Below are 21,059 nucleotides of genomic sequence, written 5' to 3'. Positions count from 1 at the left end.
CACGGGGAGAACATGCAAACTCCACACAGAAAGGCCACTGACCAAACCAGCCAAGGATCGAACCAGCAACCTTCTTGCTGTGAGGCCACAGTGCTAACCACTGTGCCACCGTGCAGCCGTTGAAAGTTTTTGCAAAGCATAATTTGCAGCCAAACATATTCACAGAGTGATAAATGATTTGTGACATCCACCTTTAAAAGTGCATGGCCTGGGCTTGTTTTAAGGGTTCAAATTGGTCTAGAAAATCCCATTCCCAGTATAAAATGAGTATAACTCTGCAACCACACGGTCTGTTTGCATACTTTTAAAGTCCGATGTGTAATTATCAGTTTATGTGTTACTGGTGAAAAATAAATGAAGACACAATAGAAATGCGGAAAAAAAATCATACTGACTTTTAAAATATGATGCCTTGAAGCTGTAGACTTCTATTAAATTCTGTTTTTTTTCTATTTCTATTGGACTTCTGTTACAATATCTCTGAACAATATGAACATTATCTGTTCAAAAGTCAAATTTATAACTTCATAACTTTAAGCAGAACAAAAAAGGTTTTAGCACAGACTATTCAGATGGCGTTTTCATAATGCGACATTTAACACAGCTTGGCCATCTTTTCTCAACACCTCCAACATCTCTGAAAGGTTCATTATGGACTTGGCCCACCCTTTTCTGCTATAGCAGCTTAAACTCTTCTTGAATGGCTTTCTATGAGGTTTAGGAGTTACTAGTGTTTGACCAGAAGGCCTGGCTAACAGGCTCCAGTTTAATTCTTCCCAAAGGCTTTCTATTGGCTTGTAGTCAGAACTCTGAGCAGGTTAGTCAAGTTTTCTCCACAACACACACTCTCACTCATGTCTTTATGAACCTTGCTAGACACACGAATTCAATGACTTTTAGACATATATTCTACATGTATATAGTGAAGAGTATTATGAAGTACATGTCTGAGTCTTGTCAAATCACACTGAGTTTGTGATTTACTCTAAAACAAAGTGCACTCATCTAAATGAGTGTAGTTCCATATTGATAAGTAAAAGAAAAAGACTACCTAAGATAGAAAACAAGCAAAAGAAGTTAAAATAAACAAGCAAAAGAAATAAAAAGTTCTTTCAGCAAGTGTGTGATAAGCACAAACATGTTGACAAACCGTCGTGATCACGAGACGCTATAAAACATGTATAAAATGGCCCAAACCGTCTATTTGTTTATTCTGTTAAATGGAAGGTCTTTGGAGCAGTTTTTCGAGAGACCACAAGCCATTTATAAACATAATAATGGCGAAAATTGTCAAGGACCTCCTCCTGAGCCTCTGCAGTGAACTTTAGTGGTCTGCACCGCATTTTCAGAGACCACACACGCACGCACTCAGCCACACATAAACCCTGTGAATGGATCCAAGGTTTGGACATGGGTTTGGAAGGGAGGGGGTGATAGATGTCTTTCACCCTGCAAAAAATCTGAAGCAAGTGGGTGGGAATTTTAAGATTTTTTTTCTTAAAGGGAGGGCTTCCCTTTCAGCAGACAGATGGATGTGATAACCAATAAGCGTTCAGTAATATTCTGCAACAACCAACCAGATTAGCCTCGCTTGGAAATACTCACTGAACGGGATAGTTGTACAGGTTGAGCTGTTGTGTTGTCACTTTACAGAGAAGAGAAACGAGCAGCAATATGTGAAAGAAGCGCATCGTGTCTGTGATGGTGCTTTTCTGCAGGATGAAGGATAACACGCGGTTCATGGTGATGCGTTAAGGCGCAAAAGCGCACTGAACTTGTCTCTCCTCGCTTTTTCACGCGAAAACTTTTGACTGCGAGGCACGAAAAATGATGCTGATCATCACAAAAGAAAAGTCTAGCAGTTAAACAGGCCTGCTCACAGTTTTGGATCATCGCTTTGGATGAATTGAATGTGTTCAGGAGGGAAAGCTGTGTCAAGCAGAGCTGCGGGGAACGACGGGAAGCAGAGCAAAGCTGTGTGTTTTCATAAGCGCAGCTCGGCTGTGGGAGCGGAGTGGGGGATGTCGGGCAGGAGTGGAGGAGCGCCCCGGGGGTGCAGCAACCCCAGTCTGCAGCCCCTCAGAGCCACGGTCCCATACCAGCTCCAGAGAGGCTCAGCTCTCCTCTGCAGGGAGGTCAAGACGGGTAAATACACAGACAGGAGGGGGGGGCTGAAATCTGCATTTGCTTCCATGTGGTCCAAAACGGAAAAGTTTGTGTTGTGTCACTCTTTCATCATTGTTTGCCTTGGAAAATACTGATAACTGGTTTCTATTTAGATGATTATGCTGATGGGTTCATTTAACAAAGCAGATTTGACTTTCATTAATATAAACAGAACCAAATTATAATCATAATAGAAAGTTTATTGATGATATATATATATATATATATATATATATATATATATATATATATATATATATATATATATATATATATATATATATATATATATATATAGCTCAGTTGGTTAGACATAGACAAACATAGGCTTCCTTCCCCTTGATTTCAACATAATAATCATTTTTGAGATATTGATACTTAGCTGTTGGAACAACCATGTAATTAAAATAGCACTGTAAAGAAATTATCATCCCACTTCTCTTCACAGCTTCAGTTTGATCAGCTATCTAGTGTCCTTTTCCTGTGGTTTGTGGTCTAAAAAATACAATTCCTGCACACTATGAGAAAGCTAAGTCAACAATGAAGGCTGCGAACCCTGAAACATAACACTCTTCTCATAATGTTATTTGGACACTCAGCTGCCCCTTTGCACTCTGACCTGCAGGATTTCTGCTGCATGCTTGATGCTAACACAGCAGCAGCTTTAAAGGCCTCTTTGTTTCTCTTGGAAAGCTTGTTCTTTTAACTGTATCATGAAACTCACATCTGCATGTTATTTATATGCCCTGTCTGCCCTGCAACGCTGGCTGATGACAACATACTGTGGGTGTGCTTTTGGGTTGATGGTAAATAAACTGGTAGCCTGTGGTGAGTGTTCCTAGTGTTATGTAGCTAGATGGATTTTCTCCTGGTCAAAGGCATGATCTACACCTGCCAGAGGCACAAAAAAAGCTGCCAACATGCACACACATACACTCACTTACACATTTACACTGCAGTGTACGCTTCTGGAAGGGAGGAAACCTTGGAACAATGTTGTTAACAATTACCACGGGTGTTAAAATACTGTTGAGTCTCTTCGAGGGAGTTATTTACACATAAGTGTCACATGCTGTGTTACTACAGAGAGAACGTGATTACACAGGCAGGAGGTCATCATTTGTGCAAGATAGGGATGGCTTTGTCTTACATTGAGCAAAAGCTTACATACACTTAAAATGCTCATGAATTTAACGTGTTTTATTTCTGTTTCCAAATGCAGACAGGACCACGGCTCGTCCACCAAAACCCACTATCCGCCGGACTCTCTCTTTGGACACGATCGTGGGGCCCTATCTGCAGGGACAGTGGCCCAAGGAGGCAGATGGCACTGTGGTTACCTGTGCCAATGACAAAGCCACACAGGTAAATATTAATATATAGTGAAACTTGCCAACTTTTGATGGTACGTAAGTATTACATCAGTTCATGATTAATAAAACTACTGGTGCAAGAACTTATTTCCCATAAAACCTGTTGCTTCATGTTGCAAGGAAGAAAAATCAGGCAGGCCTGACTGAAATGTTTCTCAGTTCTGTCTCTTGTGTATCATAAGTATTTCAATAGACGACAAGATATCTGATGTTGGCTCTGCAGGTGTCTGGTGGTTCCAGTTCGACGCGGCGGGTGGAAAGCAGCCAACTGGAAATAGTCGTTTTTGTTCTTCTTTAAACTCTGCTGTTCTGCCTTCGCTCCCCCCTCGACTGTATCTGCCCCAAACTAGTGCACAAAGCCTGGAGTAACATCACCAAGCTCCAAAGCTTCGTCTTTGCTCCTGACACAGTTTAAACCCCCTTTGCCTCCATTGTGAGGAACAGACCCCTCCTGACCTCATTATACAGACACCCCATCCCCCAGCACTCTCCTCAAGCACACTCACACATGCACACCACCAACCCACCTCCTTCTGCCAAAGTTCCTCTGCATTATGTCAGATATAACTGCTTTTTTTGTTGCTATTTCATTAATTATGAGGCATACTGCCACACCGTTTCTCTTCTGACACAAAAATCTTACTAAGGCAAGTTGATATTTCTGCTCAAATTTGAATTAAATTTCCTTTAAAAGTTAGTTGATAAGTTATTTAATGGATCAATAAAAATGAGCGACTGGAAAAGGCAGTTATAAAGTTATTCACAACCCTTTGTGGCTCTTTATTTCCGTACATCATCATGGTAAATACTAATGGTAGCTTGCTGACATGATGACATTTATAATCAGTTTAGCAGATTGCAAAGTAGCATTAAACACATGGCACAGCCGTGGCTGAGGAGATTCCCTCTGCAGAAAATTGTTTAAGTGAAAAAGTGAAAACTTTCTGTTGGTACTAAATATAACTTCACCCAAGTGACTGAAATTCACGCTGAACATGATCGTCTGGAGCAGTTTTGGTTATAAATGGCCAATTTTCTGAACTCATATGTCACCTTGTAACCTTAGCTTGGTTCTACAAAAGACATGTGTTTCCCATTCACCCATTCGAACACACACACACACACACACACACACACACACACACACACACACACACACACACACATACTAGTGGCAGTATAACTGCCATGCAAAAGCTCCACTGCTGTAGGAAGTAAGTTGGGGTTCGGTGTCTTGAGGACATTTCCACATGTGAAAGGGCAGTCGATACTCTTTTACATGGACCACAATAAATAAGTGAATAAATAAATAGTGAAAAAACTGCTTTTCCGTTCATAATTCGACAGTTTTACTTCATATGTTTTTTCCAGTGTTGATTTTTGCATTACTGGAGTCTGCAGTATTGACCAGAATGATTCCAAGAGCCTTGAGTTGTCAAAACATTTGTTTCCTTTCTACATTTTCCCAGTCCCATGCGCTCCGCCGTCATGTTGCTGGGGGACCAACCCCCCAATCCGAGAACCAGACGAAGCTGGATGTGGACCAGCTGACTAACAATACTGTCTGCTATCATATCATATGTTTTGACAAAACATAGAGATAAAGTAATCCGTTAATTACAGTTTTAAGTATTGTAATAGTAAATTATCGTATAACTTTGAGCTGCAGCAGAAATTAAAGACACAGCGATAAGTTGTCAGAGCAAGAAATGTAAGCCATGCAATCCAAATGTTCTTCTGCCTTGAAGTCTTTTTATAGGTCTGCGTCCCATGATCCCCCTGCTCATGTATTGGGCAGGGTGGGGTTGTTGGTTTTGGATGATGAAGGGGGTGATTTGGTGGCTGTAACTCTATACCAGTGTCACTGTATGACTGACACACTGCAGTCTGACTTATTTAGCCAGGCACTGGACATTTGAGTCAGGCGAACAGAAGATAGTGTCTGCTTTTTCCCGAAGGCAGTTATGGAAGCAGTAGAGCGGCGAAGCTGATAGCTTGAAAGCAGGCTGTATTTCGTGGGAGAGAAAGCAGCAACGCAGAATGAGGGCTGTACGATTGTATGTATTGTTGGCTGAGGCCGACTTATGAATGGAATGGACTCTGCCGAGTGGATCAAGTTGTGTGGGAAGCAATTGTCTGATGGTGGAGGTAGCAGTTTCTTGAGTATCTGATCCTGCTGGTTTATTCCAACTGGAATTTACCTGTCGATAATGAACGACCAGTTGTCTGCTCACAGTCAGCAGTCAGTGGTGCTCAACCAGGCTTCTGCTGGTAGAAGATCAAGAGTCAACGTGAAGAAATCGGTATGGAAATGGGAGCGAACTGGTGGTGTTTTAGTGACTGTTTACTTGTGGTTTGCTGGATTGTTTTCCCTCTACAGCACCTGACCTTGTGAATAACACAGTTAACATTTGTTTTTAACTGTTCATTTTTTTTATTTATAGGCTACAATTATGTGGTTTGGATGTCTTCTTGAATGTGTGTGTGGAAGTGGGCTGTTTTGCAGTTCGGTGTGTTTTCTTGTTGCCTTCCTCTGTACAGCTGTTGTGGGGCAGGTGTGGAAAACAGCTGTGGGGCTCGGCTTCTGTGCCATTTTAACAAGTGCTTCTTCTGACAAGGTTTTGCTGGCTCAGCAGAAAATGTAAAGATTGTCTAAATGGTCAACCCTGTGGTCAGTTAAAGCTATTGCTAAATATCCTACTGTTGCCACCCCCCCCCCCCACCCCCCCCCCACCCCCAATAGCTTCACAGGCAAAACACTACACTCCCTGTTCACCAAACTGTGATTTATGTTTTTCAAAGACACCAACTTCCTGGGCAGAGGAGACTCGAGGAAGGAGAAGTGTTGGTGGACACAAACGCTCAGCATCTTGGGGCAGTGCGGAACACCTGAGGGAGGTAAGTACAGCAATATTTAAATATTACAAGTTAAATCATAATCTCCCTCGCTCTTCCACATACTCACTCACACATGGTCTCATAAAATGACACATTAACAGGGCAAAGTTAGTGACCCAAAATATATTTTTAAATCTCCAATTTGCCCTCAGGTGGCCAAGCTGAGGCACCAGTTGCAAAAGCGCTCCCGGCATGCGCCTCCTTCAACGGGAGATGAGCTTTCCCATCAACCCCTTCCAGCAGGTCATGCAGCAGGCATCACACAGGTAGCTAACTGATCCTTTTTACAGAAAGATTTGCACATTACAGACACATCTCACAAAGTTTTCACAGTTCCTGTCACTGCCAACCTGCCTTCTACAAGCAGACTAGGATGAATGTAGTAACAGGGATATAAAAAAACACTGGTTCTTTTCTTAGGACTTGCTGTCATCGGGGCTTCAGTGTTGCTGCTGTGCTGTCTCAAAAAGACCATTTGAAACCAACATGTCATACTGTTCACTTCAAACACACCACTGACAAAAACCTGCATATTTGCAGATGTGAAAACAGTCATAACTAGATTCAGACACACCTGCTTGTATTTTGTGCGTCCTTCCACAGACAGTGCCCCTGATGCCACTGAACAGACTGGCCCCTCGGCTACGAAGGAGCGTTGAAGGCCTCAGTTTAGAGCTGGAGGAAGTGTTTGTGTCTGAGAAACCAGATGATCAGCATGAGGTTAGATCACTGCAAACTCAGACTGCAAGTGATAAATGATAAACAGCTACTATTGTGGATTATTCCAAATCAGCATCTAAATAGCCTGTTTTTCTTCATATTTTTATTGATATGTCATGTGAATTTTTGTTTGAATGCAAAGATACCTGCTGAACTCCCAGAGATTAAATAATTGCACAATATCTTCCTAAATAATCCAGATTTTGGACATCCCAGATGGCCACAGGGCTCCTGTTCCTGTCCAGAGATGCAGCAGTGGCTCTCAGAGTGAGCCCTCACCAGGACCTCTGGATCCTTCCCTCCTTTCTCCCTCTCAGTCCCCTTGTCCTCTTGATCCCACAATCCTGTCGCTTCAAGGTTCCCCCTGTCCACTGAATCCATCACTTTTGTCTCCCTCTCAATCGCCATGTCCCATGATAGAGCCAGGTAGGATGGCTTTCTTTTTTTTTCTTTTTTCTTTTTATAAAGTTCTGTCTTACTGTCCTGAGGCATAAACTAAAATATCTTTGTGTAGTTAGTGATGTGTTGAAGTTCTGCTTTTATGATCAAAAGTGATGGATCTGTTTCTCTATGCAGAATCTGTGGAGTGCGAAGCTTCATGTCCTTCCCCATCAACATTACTTCCTTCATTTGCACTGGATCCTCCTCTGTTGCAGCCCTCTTCTTCTTCCCCTCGTCCGAACAAGAGCTACGCCTTTCAGCGTGAGCCGCCAGAAGGGTGTGAGCGAGTTCGAGTATGTGAGGAAGCCATGTAAGTAGCAAGTTTTAAACCAATTATCCAGAGATCATATCATGCAAGCATTTCCTATTTTCTACAGCCTGGATAATGCGGGGTGTGGAGCTTTAAGATTGAATGATGAAGTTCAATTAATCTGCAGAAGTTTTGATCTTATAAAGCCAACTATCTGTTTAGGATTTAGAGGTATATATCCATTGTTCTGTTGGTAAAAATGCTGTTCTGCAGGAGCTTGTTCCTTGTTAGCATGATGCTGTTTAAAGGTTTTACCTTTGACTGTTATTGTACATGAGATACATGAGATAGTCAAGATTTTAAAAAAGTCATAGCCTGGACATAACCAAGGAAATGAACCTGGTTATATCCAGTTCATTTCAGTAATGTACACCAGAAATTAAGGTTTTATTCATTTAAGTCTGCTAGAGCAGACCGTGCAGCGCATAAAGTCTCTCAACATCAATATAATATCTTGGCAAAAGGTAATAAAAGTTTGGATGGAAATAAAAGTTGTGAGAATGCTTCAGTTATTGATAATTATTTTGTTAAATTTATTTGAAAGCTTATTTTCTTTAAATTCACTAAATAGTGTATTATCAGAGGAACAAAGAAGTTTTAAAGTGGTCCAAACCGCTTTCGTAATTGTTTTGGTTTGCCTTTCAATATGCGCTTTCATGCATACTTTGTACCTCCAGGTCTGCTTGTCAAGATGAGCATCTCCTCCAGCCATCGTGCCCTGACCCCAATAAAGTCAACTTTACCCCCCATGGAGGCTCTGCTTTCTGCCCTGTCAGTCTTCTAAAACCCTTGCTGCCCTCCATGGACCTCCTTTTCCGTGGCCTATCAGTGTCTCCCGTGACTGGCTGCTCAGGTCAGGCCTCTCCTACTCGGCACCTGGGTATGCAGTAGGTGGATATCTGAGCAGAGTTTCTCAGGACTGAACTACATTGAACTGCCAGGACCTGGAGAACTTGGATGTATTTTATATGCAGCTTGACAATGGATACTGTCTCATCACTGCATGCCATGATCACAGTGATCATAACATACAATGCAACTGTAAGCATTTGTTGTTGTTTTTGTACTATAGAATAACAGTGACCTAGAATGTGGGTAGGTGACTGATAATTTCTACCTAGGATGGTTTGATTTAGCTGATTTATGTTTTTGACCTCATCAGCACTTACTTAGTCCTGGTGTTCCCTAAATGAGACATAGATTACACTGCAGGATTTCATTTTCAGAAATTATAGGGAATGCTTGAAGAACTGAACACTTATCTAAGTATTTAGATTGTTCATTTTGATGAAACAGATTATCATTTTAGTTTCTATCAGCTATTCAGACAAAGACAGCAGTCTGGGAAGCGATCAAGTCAAAGTAAGTGAGTTTACTGTCAGAAAGCGAGCACTTAGTGTACTCACTGAAACAAGTATTACTTTCTGACTGTCCCAGAACATCTTTTTCTTTATTTTTTATTTAGATAACACAGCTTAATTTTAGAAGCATAACAGATGAAAGTCAAGGTACAATCTTTGATTATTGAGTCTGTAGTTTTAAAAATGAAATATTTTTGGCATCATATTAGATTATGATACCCTACTTTTCTACAGATGTTTCTCAGAAGACATATATTTTTGTATTTTTGAAAGGAGTTATTTAGTGTTAATTTTAAACATTGATCAAAGAAATGTACTGGTCTTTGTCTTTAAACTGTTGTACTTGAGTTGAATGCAAGCTGGAATGGACATTTTACTAGCTTTACTTGCTTACAGTAATTTTAACAACCAAACTACTTTGTAAACCTTTTGTTGTTTGTCACTCCAGTTGAGATTTGCTCATTATGAGCATTTTTAGATTCAGTGGTTTTGATCACAAAGTCTTGATTGAGAGCTGTTTTGAGTTCATATTAAAATGCATTACAAACCAGGTTTGTTGGTATGTTTAAGTGAATCACTGGTTAGAAACATGGTTAATATGAATAACAATGAGCCATGTTCATACTTAATACTTTTCCTTTTTGTGTGTGAATTTTATATTTGTTTTATTAGTTTCTTTGTTTGTTTTATTTAAATTCCTCTTAATTAATTATTATTGTCCTTGTCAAGGCCAGATTATCCAATGGGCATTATGGGCACAGGCCCAGGGGCCCACGCCCACTAGGGGCCCACGTAGGGCAAACACCTGTGAATCAAAATGTACATAAAGCCAGATAGTTACACCACAGTGTCTTGTGTATTACTACTGGTACCGTTGGCTGAGAGATGTTAGAAATGCCGTTTCATAGTGTTCCTTCATAATTTTCACAATGTTGTGGTGGTACACTCTGGGCCCGGGGGCCTCTGCACTTTTAATCCGGCCCTGGTCCTTGTCTTCGACACGTGGATTTGTGGTTTCCAAATGTAGAACCACCCTTTTTCCCAATATCTTCTTTGTGGTTGGTTGTTTGTGCCTCTCTATTGCCTGACATGAACCAATGAGTTTAATCCACATCCTTCTACGACAAAAAGGCACGCGACATTTTCAACGATGGACCTCATAATTGGTAGTAGCTGTCTTAAATGCTGCCCAAAAAACTCTGTCGTTGATAAAAATGTAGATAGCAAATAACAATTGCATATCGCTAAGTTTGGAAACAGAATAGTCTATGTTACATAAAACACGACACCACCTGTTTAAAATAAATTATTTATGTTAGAAAACTAAATGTAAACGATTGGGCTTAGAAGATAACACCTTAGTGGTCCTTGTGCAAATCCTTTTTTTTTTTTCTTACAGACCCTTTATTTACTCTCTCCGCCAACTATAAGGTTTAATTACTTGGGTAAACACGAACGGTATCTGGTTGATAAAACTTTTTTTTGCATAAGTGAGACCAAAATTTTACTTTTACTGCTGACTTTGCGATCAGTCAGATGATAAATCTGCAGCAATGTCGTGATTATTTACTTTCTCTGCCCGTCCTGACAATCTAAGAATTCTTTGTTGAGCTTTGGTAAATAACAGGCACTGTGCACCAAGAGGGTTTGTCTATATTATATTTATTTATATCTGTAAGAAGGAAAAACCCTCCTCTTGAAAACGCGAGCGCCATTTCCGGGCTCGTGACATCGGCTATAGTGGAGCGGGACGTCGGCGCGAGAGGCGCTGGGAGCGGAGCGGTGTCGGTCAACATACCCGGGCTGGTGAACGACAGTATGGCAGCAGGAAAGGCAGCTGGGAAGCCCTCCTTTTGGGACAATATGCGGATACGGTTCATCGTTTGCTTCCTTGGAGTTTTTGTGTGTTATTTTTATTACGGAATACTACAAGAGACAATGTAAGTGGTCAAGGATTAACCATCTGCGTGTAAAATCCCATTATATACACGGCAATAACCTCATTTGCACATTAGATAACGATGTCCTATTGCTGGGGGTCATTGCCAAACAGTATTTTAAAGATAATTTCCTACATGAAGCTTAAAAAAAAACAAAAACAACACATAAACTAGTAGTTATAAAGAAAAAAAACAAACAAACCGCGTTTAGTATTAATGGTTCCACCTGTTTTGCTTGTCTCTCTCCCTGAGGCTGCACACAGATGGTATGTTACCCAGCTCATAAGGGAACACGGATCATATCTGGTTTCAAATGATAAATAGGCTAACCCCTCAATACATGCTTGATATTTCATAGTATTATACTTCAAAAGCAGATTTACTTCCATACACTTTTCTTCATGACATCCTTTCTTGACATCAGCTGCTGTGAAAAATATGGTCATTACTTCAGCTACCTTCATTCTTCCTTGTTTCTCTGACTTTTGCAGCACTCGGGGTGATTACGGCCAGGAGAAGTTCATTTTTGCCCGGACATTGGTCTTCATCCAGTGCATCATCAATGCTTTGTTTGCTAGAATATGTGAGTATATGGTGTCCAGGTTATACACTGAAACTATAGTTATTATGTGAATGTGCTTGACAGTATTATGGAGCAGACATGATTGAGTTGAGCATTTTAAGTTTATGAGCTGATTAATAACTGTTGTTTATTAAAAATATGAATGATAACAATACTTATTCCCCTCCTTTATAATCTTTTTTTTTTAAAATTATTATTATTATCAGTGATCCAGTTTTTTGAAGGCTCAAAACCAGATCACACCACAAACTGGCTCTATTGCCTGTGTTCCCTTTCTTATCTGGGAGCAATGGTCTCCAGTAACTCTGCCCTTCAGTATGTCAACTACCCCACACAGGTGAGTCTGCCCCTTTTTTAAATATACAATCGCTGAATCAAGGTGATTCCCTTGAAATGGGTTTGTGTATTGTGTGTGCTTTGCACAAACTTATCCTAAAGCAGTGTTTTTGTTGTGGTAGGTGTTGGGGAAATCTTGCAAGCCAATACCAGGTAAGATAATAATAACACTTTTTATTCATGTTTTAATATCTGTTTCTATGTTATGTTCAGACATATGACATAGTTACACTTTAACCTAAACTCTGATGGAGATTAGTAGGTGACATGTGATGGTAGTTTATTTTTACATGCAGTATTGTACGACTGATTACTTGTGGTTTATACACTGCATGCTACACTATCTAAAATGGCATTTAGATTGCAAAATCCTTGAGCAATAATCGGATGCATTCTTGTATATCTGCTCATTGCTAAGAGTAACTGTGCACAGCAGATTAGATGCTTAAAGATGATGACGTTGTTACTGCTTACTTTTATGTCAGTAGACTGCACACCTTTCAGGGTTCTCAGCTGTGACATATTTAATGATCTTTTTTTTAAAATTTAGTTTTATAAGTTGATCATCAAAGAACCAGTCAAAAATGTGTTTTTTTTTTTTTCTTTTTTTACATTTTTCTGAAGTTAATTAAGTAAGCAGATTTTTATTCCTTTTTTTCTCTAAGAAGTATGGGGTTGTTTCAGCTCCCACTATGTCCTGAAGGCTGTCTCTCCCTTCAAAGCTTCATGTCTTGCTGCAGATTCACACACTATTCTATATGTTTCACTGTCAGGGTTGAAGGACACAGTGTATTAAGAGTGATATGTATAATTAAATTCATACATCATATTGTTGTTCTTGTGTTGTTGCAGTGATGATCCTTGGTGTGACGATACTTAGAAAGAAGTACCCGCTGGCGAAGTACCTGTGTGTGTTGCTGATTGTGATTGGGGTTGCTTTGTTCCTCTACAAACCCAATAAGAGTTCATCTGTTGCTGATGACCATATTTTTGGTTTTGGAGAGCTTCTGTTGGTGAGTTAATATTATTTAATTTCACTGATGGTCCTGATCACTTTTCATCACTTTGGCTCTTCCATACGTTGTTCAAGAAGGTAACCCCCCAACATTCAGGGTACACACCGCAGTTTATGTAAAGTTGTGATGACACATAGACACAGATCTATTATATTACGTTGATTTAACATGTTTTTATTAGAAGTGATTTAGAAGGGAGGAGAGTTGGATGGTTTTTAGACTGCATGAGTTTGAAGCAGACTTTTTATGAAAAGATTTATATATTTGAGAAATGATACTAAAAACTGAGTTAAACTGGTCTGAGGAGAAGATCTGTGAATCAGTAGTAATCAGATTTATCTTGTAAATTGGATGCCAGAATTCCAGGTGAATGCAGAGAACAGGGAAGTGTATTGTGTGCTGTTACAGATGAATTGTCTAAGCTAGGTTGCAATCTCTGCTGTGGTCGTACTAAACAAGGCATTGTACTGGAAAACCAAGCCATATCATGTTAAGAAAAAAAAAAAAAAAAAAAAACTCAAGGAGAGTCCTTGAAATTTGTTTAATATTTTGCTGTGTTTGTTTTGCTGGATCGTAGTTGGTGTCTCTGACACTGGACGGCTTGACTGGTGTGGCCCAGGACCACATGAGGGCTCGCTTCCAGACAGGCGCCAACCACATGATGCTGAATATCAACATGTGGTCCACTCTGGTGCTGGGACTCGGTGAGTCAGCTGTACTTTTTGCTAAACTCTCATCAAATAGAAAATGTGCCACTGAGCGCCAGAAGCATGGAGGGTTTGATTTCAACCAACACGACATCTGGCTATTTCACAGTCTTTTTTTTTTTTCTTTTTTTTTTTGTTTTCCTAATTGCTGCCAGAGATGAGACACTAATGAGCAAAATCATTGTGGTGTGTTTCAGTTCTGCCAAATTACTGCAGAACAAAACAAACATTGGTTCACTTAATGAGTGTTTCTCAATGGGAAAAGTTTCAGAAAGTATCAGACACTTAATTAGGCTTTTTCTCTGCCTATTTCTTAATATTTTTTTTTTTTCAAAGGGTCCAAATCAAGTAAGCCTTTCTTAGACATTTTTCACTGTTAAAATCCTGTTTTTTTACTTAAAATTTTAGTATTGTTTGCTGAATTGTAGCATCACTGTTGGTGGAGTGTGTTGAGCCCCCACAAGGCTGTTTGTCATGAGTTGTACAGATTAACACAGTAAATGCTTTCATGAGCCCTGTGGGTATCTGCTTTGAAGCTGTAGCTAATGGCAGTTTATACAAGTAACGGCAGCATTCTGGTTAGAAAACATGAGGACCGGTTCCTCAGGAGCTCAAACTGGTTTATTCAGTCGAGGTAAAAGTGTTGAACATCCTCTTTGTAGATAAGAAAATCCTGCACATCAAAGCTCACATTTCTGAGAGGAGATTACTCTAAAATGTTGAAGAGCAAGGCAGATAAAACAAGCACAATGTAATGATGGGCTTCTAAACTTGGGAAATAACATGATTTGAGATAAGAATCAAAAGGTCAGAACCAGTATTTAAGAGTTGTGAGGCTGTGTCTCTTCAAACAAACATGGGACGTGTGATTTCTGTAAGTACAATCCCTCCTGACAATCTTCTTCCCTTTTAAGTACATTTGGAGAGCAGTTGAATGGTCAATTTTTGTTCAGGAGGATGCTTAAGTGAGAGAAATTGTCCACAAGTGGCAGCCATGCGAAGAGCTTGTTGAATTGTGTAACTGCACAGGAAAGGTAATGAAGTGCTTCGCTTATCTCTCTTCAGCATGACAGACTGGACCATCTTTTATCAAAAAAAAAAAGGAGATAACGCTGTGCCACAATTCCTCTGGTCTTTTTTATTTTGTCCCTGTAAGATTTACTTTTTTTTTTTTTAAATACATTTTTTGGCCTTCCCTCTGCCAAGGCAGACGTCATGTGTTCAGCGATGTTGGTTTGTTAGACTGTTAGCAACATAACTCAAAAACTAGTGGACATATTTTGATCAATGCTCTGTCTGAGTGCTTCTAGTTTTACAAAGTTTACGTGTCTGTTCAGAAAAAAATGGTAAAAAGAAATCCCCTAAAGCTTTTTATCAATATTATCAATACAAAGAATCCAAACCCTGAGTGAGTTATTAAGTCTTAAGCACTCATCTCCTGTTTCTTTTTTTCTTTACTGATTTTTCCTTTTTCTATTTATCTGCTATGTTATTGTGCAGCTGTTCAGAATACTTCACGTGCCTCAATTTAATCTATTTGTTCATCTTTGCAATCCAAAGGTTAAATTATGGCTTGTTGTGTTGAAAATCCCCAACAAAAAGAAAAAACTGCTGTATGCAGCAGATTCCTGGAGGTACATATGAGAACAAAGGGGTGAACATTTTTAAAATGACATATTTGAATTGTTATCCCATTTTGAATCTTCAGCAGCATTAATGAAATATTTGCAACAGATTTGCCAGGACTTTTCTAGATGGCATTAATAAATGCATTTAATTATGCATTTTGCTTGTTGCGGTTTCCCTGCTCAAAGTCAAAGCCCAGTGAAAGGCAGGTGGATTCTGGGTCTATTGGTTGTATTGTTATGAAGTCTCTTCCAACCCTGTCCTCATGACGTTTTCCAAGAACATCAAGAAAATGTGTGGTTTTTTTTTTTTTTTAAGATTTATATTGACTGCACCCTTAGCTTGTGTCAAAATCCTTAAAAAGCTTTTAATCTTTGGTTCTTGTACAGATGTATTCCAGATGACTTTCTCTCTTTTTCTAACTGTTGTTGTTCCTTTAAACCACTTGGTGGCGCCACACACCTGCTTTATCAGTCTTGCTTTTTGTCTGCACTTTAAATGACAGTTTCACATTATGATCAGTGACGATTGTGGAGTTTTTTTCTTTCTTTAACTGACCGTGTGATGTTGCTCTCCTCCCTCAGCTGTCTTGTGGACAGGAGAAGTGTGGGACTTCCTTAGTTTCACTGAGCGCCACCCTAAGATCCTCTACAATATTCTTCTTTTTGGATTAACAAGTGCTTTAGGCCAGGTGGGTAAATGAGTGGAAAGATCAAATTTGGTCATTTTAACCTGGTTGTCTTGAACGAGTGTAAAATATGTATTTAGTTAGAAATGTACTTAAGTAACTGTTTAAATTGTAATGTCACTTTTCCTCTTTTGCCAGACCTTCATCTTTATGACGGTTGTGTACTTCGGGCCTCTGACCTGCTCCATCGTCACCACTACGAGGAAGTTCTTCACCATCCTCGGTTCTGTTATTTTATTCGGCAACGTCATGAGTATGATGCAGTGGGTCGGCACCATCATGGTGTTCCTTGGTGAGAGTCACTTTTAGTTTAGCACTTTGCTGCCCTCTGTGGATTTCTTGTCAGTGTCTGTTAGCTTCTTTTTTCCTTCTACCTGCCTGTACAAAACCCCACACGTTCCTCAGTGAATCACAGTAGATTCCAACGCCAACAGGTGCTTGCAAAGACATGATTACTGTTTGTTAAACAACAGTCAGATCCAGCAAGGGAATAACTCCAACAAGCAGTGAGAACATAGCTGAACACAATGAGTAAAACTACAAATAGTAGGATAAGTACTGTATGAAATGTTTTTATTGCATTATAATGTAGCCAGGATAGATCTGCAGAATATAAATGTCTCTTTAGATGCAGTTTGCTGATTATTCATTTTGTTTTTTTTCCACTTTAGGTCTTGGACTGGATGCTAAATTTGGCAAGAACCCCAAGAAAACGACGCACTAAAAGACCCAGAGTACAGGAGAACAGAAACACTCTGCAGCCAGTATCTTATTTTCAGATGACATCCTGTACAGATAAACTGTATGTGCCTATGGTTAGTCTGCTTATTGACAGATATTTAACTGTATTTAAAAGAGCTGTCTTGGAGCTTGTCATGTACTGTTGACATACTGAAGAGATATTCTACCTGGGATCAAGGCTAGAATAGTTTACGAGGAGTCATTAACAAATGACCACACACTACCATGCTTTTGTGAACTGGATGAAGTAAATAGGGAGAAAAATGTATATCTGTATTTAGAAAAAAAACCCTTAATGAAACCAGCTACCTTGACTTTTGGTGGATGTTGAACCAAACAAGGCCTAAAGACATTTCCAGTAAAGATTTCTTAATTTATCGCCAGATGTTTTACAAATTAATGCTTGAATATATGTAACTGTCAAATGTAGTTTATTTCTTGGAAACAGTTTCTCATGTATCATGTCATTTAAAGAAAATAGAGGAAACGGTTCTATGTAACTTGTTACATCTAGTCTTACTATTGAAGTATTTTTATTTTCTACCATTTGAAAGTAACTTGCCATAAAAGGGAAATTGTTATAAATTGTGATTTTCTTAATCTTATTTTCTTTTTCTTTGCACGTCTTGCTTGGTTGCTTTGCATCATTTGTAGTTTTCAACGAATCCAATCAAATTTTATGTACAAAGCGCCTCATGCAAAAAGCAGCTCAAAGTTCTTTACACAACAATTTATGCATATTAAAATGTAAAAAAGGAGTCACCCATCAAATTTTATTACAGCAATTTAACAACACACACCTCATTAGTGTCTTTCATACACGCACGTGCACAGGGGAGCCAGTCCCCTTGAACTGCAGAACGCCACCACCTGGATCAGAACAGGCCAGGATCCACACCACAACCACCCAGAGGTGGTCAATCACCATGGCAACAGCCCTGCAGAGCTACAGCTGTAAAGGATTCCCATGAGGAAAACACTGAAATTTAAGTTAAAGGTAAAAACAAGATCAAATAAACTTAAAAGATAAGTGCAAAATAAAATAAACTTTTTTTTAAACATTTTTTTTTTCAAAGTGCAACAAAGAAAAGGTCACTTCAACTAATCTGTTTCATTTGTATATTTGTTTGAAATCTTGCCCCTTAAAAGGTAAGAATCCCTGCAAATCAACAAAAGATCTTCCGTTTCTTTACTGGGATGAAAAAGCATCCACTGGCCATTAGTGGTCAACAAATTTGTTTGGAGCATAAAAACTATGTCCGTCATATCCAGAGGTGGAAATTCCTGGTCCAGAAAGTAAAAAGTCCTGCCATGTTTTTGGATCTACCTGTACATTTAGAACAGGTGTTTTCACGAACAGGCTTGTTTACCTGGCAAATAAACTCTGCTCATTAAATTCAGCTTGTTTGGTGACTGGTCGGAACAGCAGCCAGGCAGGACTTTTACTTTCTGGACCAGGAATTGCCACCTCTGGTCATATCCTTCTGCCTCTCGATCTTCTACACCATCAGTTCAGGGTGGTCTAAATCTTTAAGAAACTACAGATCTATCTACTGATCATCTCAAGAGTTTACACAGAATGATCCCAAAAAGGGGAAAATATTCAGTGAGTGGTTGTCTGGAGGAAAAAAATGTTGTCAAGGTCAGAGGAAAAAAGGGTGCAGAATACCATCTGAACCAGATGGGCTACGGCAGCAGAAGCCCGTGACAAGGTGCATCACACAGACTCGCCAAAGATGGACAGTAGAAGATGGAAGAATGTCTAAACTGACAAGTCTCCTCTTTAGCTGCAACATTTAGATGGCAGGGTCAGAATTTGGCATAAATGACCACAGTGTACCCATCTTGTGATGGCTACTTCCAGCGGGATAATGCACTTTGTCAGAGATTATCTCATCACAGTCACCAGATCTCAATCCAACAGAGCACTTTTGAGATGTTGTGGAGCAGGAGATTCTCATCATGGATCTGCAGCCAAAAGTTAGCAGAAACTCTCCGATGTTATTGTGTCTACATGGACACAAATTTCCAAGGAATGTTTCTGACACCTTGTTGAATATATGCCATGAAAAATTAAGACAGTTTTGAAGACAAACGGGGATCCAACCTGGTATTATCAAAGTGTACCTTGCTTAAGTATGTGTACTTATGTATATAGGCACATTTTACCTTGAATATGTCCCTAATCTCTTATTGGATCTTACATTTATCATTTTAATTTCTGTGATCATGAATAATAATATGTAAGCTTGAAAACCATTTGTTTTTTGGCTGCTTAAAATAATAGTTTAAATTGCAATAAACACATTTAGGCTTTGTTGGTGGAAATGCAGCTGTAAAAAATAGATTTATAGTGAAAAGAAACTCGTTTATCTCATAAGATATAATCTGGGTTACAGCAAATGAGACATTCACTTAAACTTGAATATACGAAATGGCTCGCATTTTCTTGTAAAGCACATCTTTCTTTGCGAATGAAACCAACAGTGACCCCCACTGTCATGTTTGTAGATAGCAAGTTGATCTTGTCATAAACCATGTAAATACCATGCACATATCAGACAAAATAACATAAATACCATGCACATATTAAACAATAACATAAATACCATGCAAATATTAGACAATAACATAAAAACGATGCACACATCAAACAATAACATCAATACCATGCACATATCAAACAAAAACATAAAAACCATGCACATATCAAACAATAACATAAATACCATGCAAATATCAAACAATAACATAAATACCATGCAAATATCGGACTATATAACATCAATACCATGCATATATCAAACTAACATAAATACCATGCACATATCAAACAATAACATAAATACCATGCACATATTAAACAATAACATAAATACCATGCAAATATTAGACAATAACATAAAAACGATGCACACATCAAACAATAACATCAATACCATGCACATATCAAACAAAAACATAAAAACCATGCACATATCAAACAATAACATAAATACCATGCAAATATCAAACAATAACATAAATACCATGCAAATATCGGACTATATAACATCAATACCATGCATATATCAAACTAACATAAATACCATGCACATATCAAACAATAACATAAATACCATGCACATATCAAACAATAACATAAATACCATGCAAATATCGGACTATATAACATCAATACCATGCACATATCAAACTAACATTAATATCATGCAGATATCAAACAAAAACATTAATACCATGCACATATCAAACAATAACATAAATACCATGCAAATATCGGACTATATAACATCAATACCATGCACATATCAAACTAACATTAATACCATGCAGATATCAAACAAAAACATTAATACCATGCATATATCAAACAATAACAAAAATACCATGCACATATCAAACAATAACAAAAATACCATGCATATATCAAACAATAACATAAATACCATACAAACATCAGACTATATAACATTAATACCATGCACATATAAAAAAATAACATAAATACCATGCATATATCAAACAATAACATAAATACCATGCAAATATGGGACTATATAACATAAATACTATGCGTATATGAAACTAACATAAATACCATGCACATACCAAACAAAAACATTAATACTATGCATATATCAAACAATAACATAAATACCATGCAAATATCGGACTATATAACATCAATACCATGCACATATCAAACTAACATAAATACCATGCACATATCAAACAAAAACATTAATACCATGCCTATATCAAACAATAACATAAATACCATGCTCATATCAAACAATAACATAAATACCATGCACTTATCAAACAATAACATTAATACCATGCACATATCAAACAATAACATAAATACCATGCATATATCAAACAATAACATAAATACCATACAAACATCAGACTATACAACATTAATACCATGCACATACAAAAAAAAACACAGATACCATGCATATATCAAACAATAACATAAATAACATGCAAATATCAGACAATAACATAAAAACTATGCACATATCAAACAATAATATAAATACCATGCATATATCAAACAATAACATAAATACCATGCAAATATCAAACTATAACATAAATACCATGCAAATATCAGACAATACCATAAATACCATGCAGGCAT

General features: G+C 38.4%; 2 protein-coding genes across 2 annotated transcripts; both read left to right on the top strand.

The window, feature by feature from the left end:
* Positions 1 to 1,661: 1,661 nt before the first annotated feature.
* Positions 1,662 to 10,111, top strand: fam117aa (family with sequence similarity 117 member Aa). The gene is made up of 8 exons (XM_079252770.1): positions 1,662 to 2,145; positions 3,389 to 3,531; positions 6,342 to 6,437; positions 6,590 to 6,703; positions 7,041 to 7,157; positions 7,358 to 7,583; positions 7,734 to 7,908; positions 8,586 to 10,111. Exons 1-8 carry the CDS (start codon positions 1,911 to 1,913, stop codon positions 8,797 to 8,799), a joined length of 1,320 nt encoding a protein of 439 aa, XP_079108896.1. The 5' UTR covers positions 1,662 to 1,910; the 3' UTR covers positions 8,800 to 10,111.
* Positions 10,112 to 10,705: 594 nt separating this feature from the next.
* Positions 10,706 to 17,609, top strand: slc35b1 (solute carrier family 35 member B1). Its single transcript, XM_079252724.1, has 9 exons — positions 10,706 to 11,209; positions 11,701 to 11,792; positions 11,999 to 12,129; positions 12,251 to 12,281; positions 12,981 to 13,141; positions 13,722 to 13,848; positions 16,062 to 16,168; positions 16,304 to 16,457; positions 16,837 to 17,609. The coding sequence occupies exons 1-9, from the start codon at positions 11,088 to 11,090 to the stop codon at positions 16,887 to 16,889; spliced, it is 978 nt and encodes a 325-aa protein (XP_079108850.1). The 5' UTR covers positions 10,706 to 11,087; the 3' UTR covers positions 16,890 to 17,609.
* Positions 17,610 to 21,059: the final 3,450 nt, after the last annotated feature.

This window comes from Telmatherina bonti, assembly GCF_933228915.1.
Source record: "Telmatherina bonti genome assembly, chromosome: 14".
Classification (NCBI taxonomy): Eukaryota; Metazoa; Chordata; class Actinopteri; order Atheriniformes; family Telmatherinidae; genus Telmatherina; species Telmatherina bonti.
This window is presented reverse-complemented; position numbering and strand designations above follow the sequence as displayed.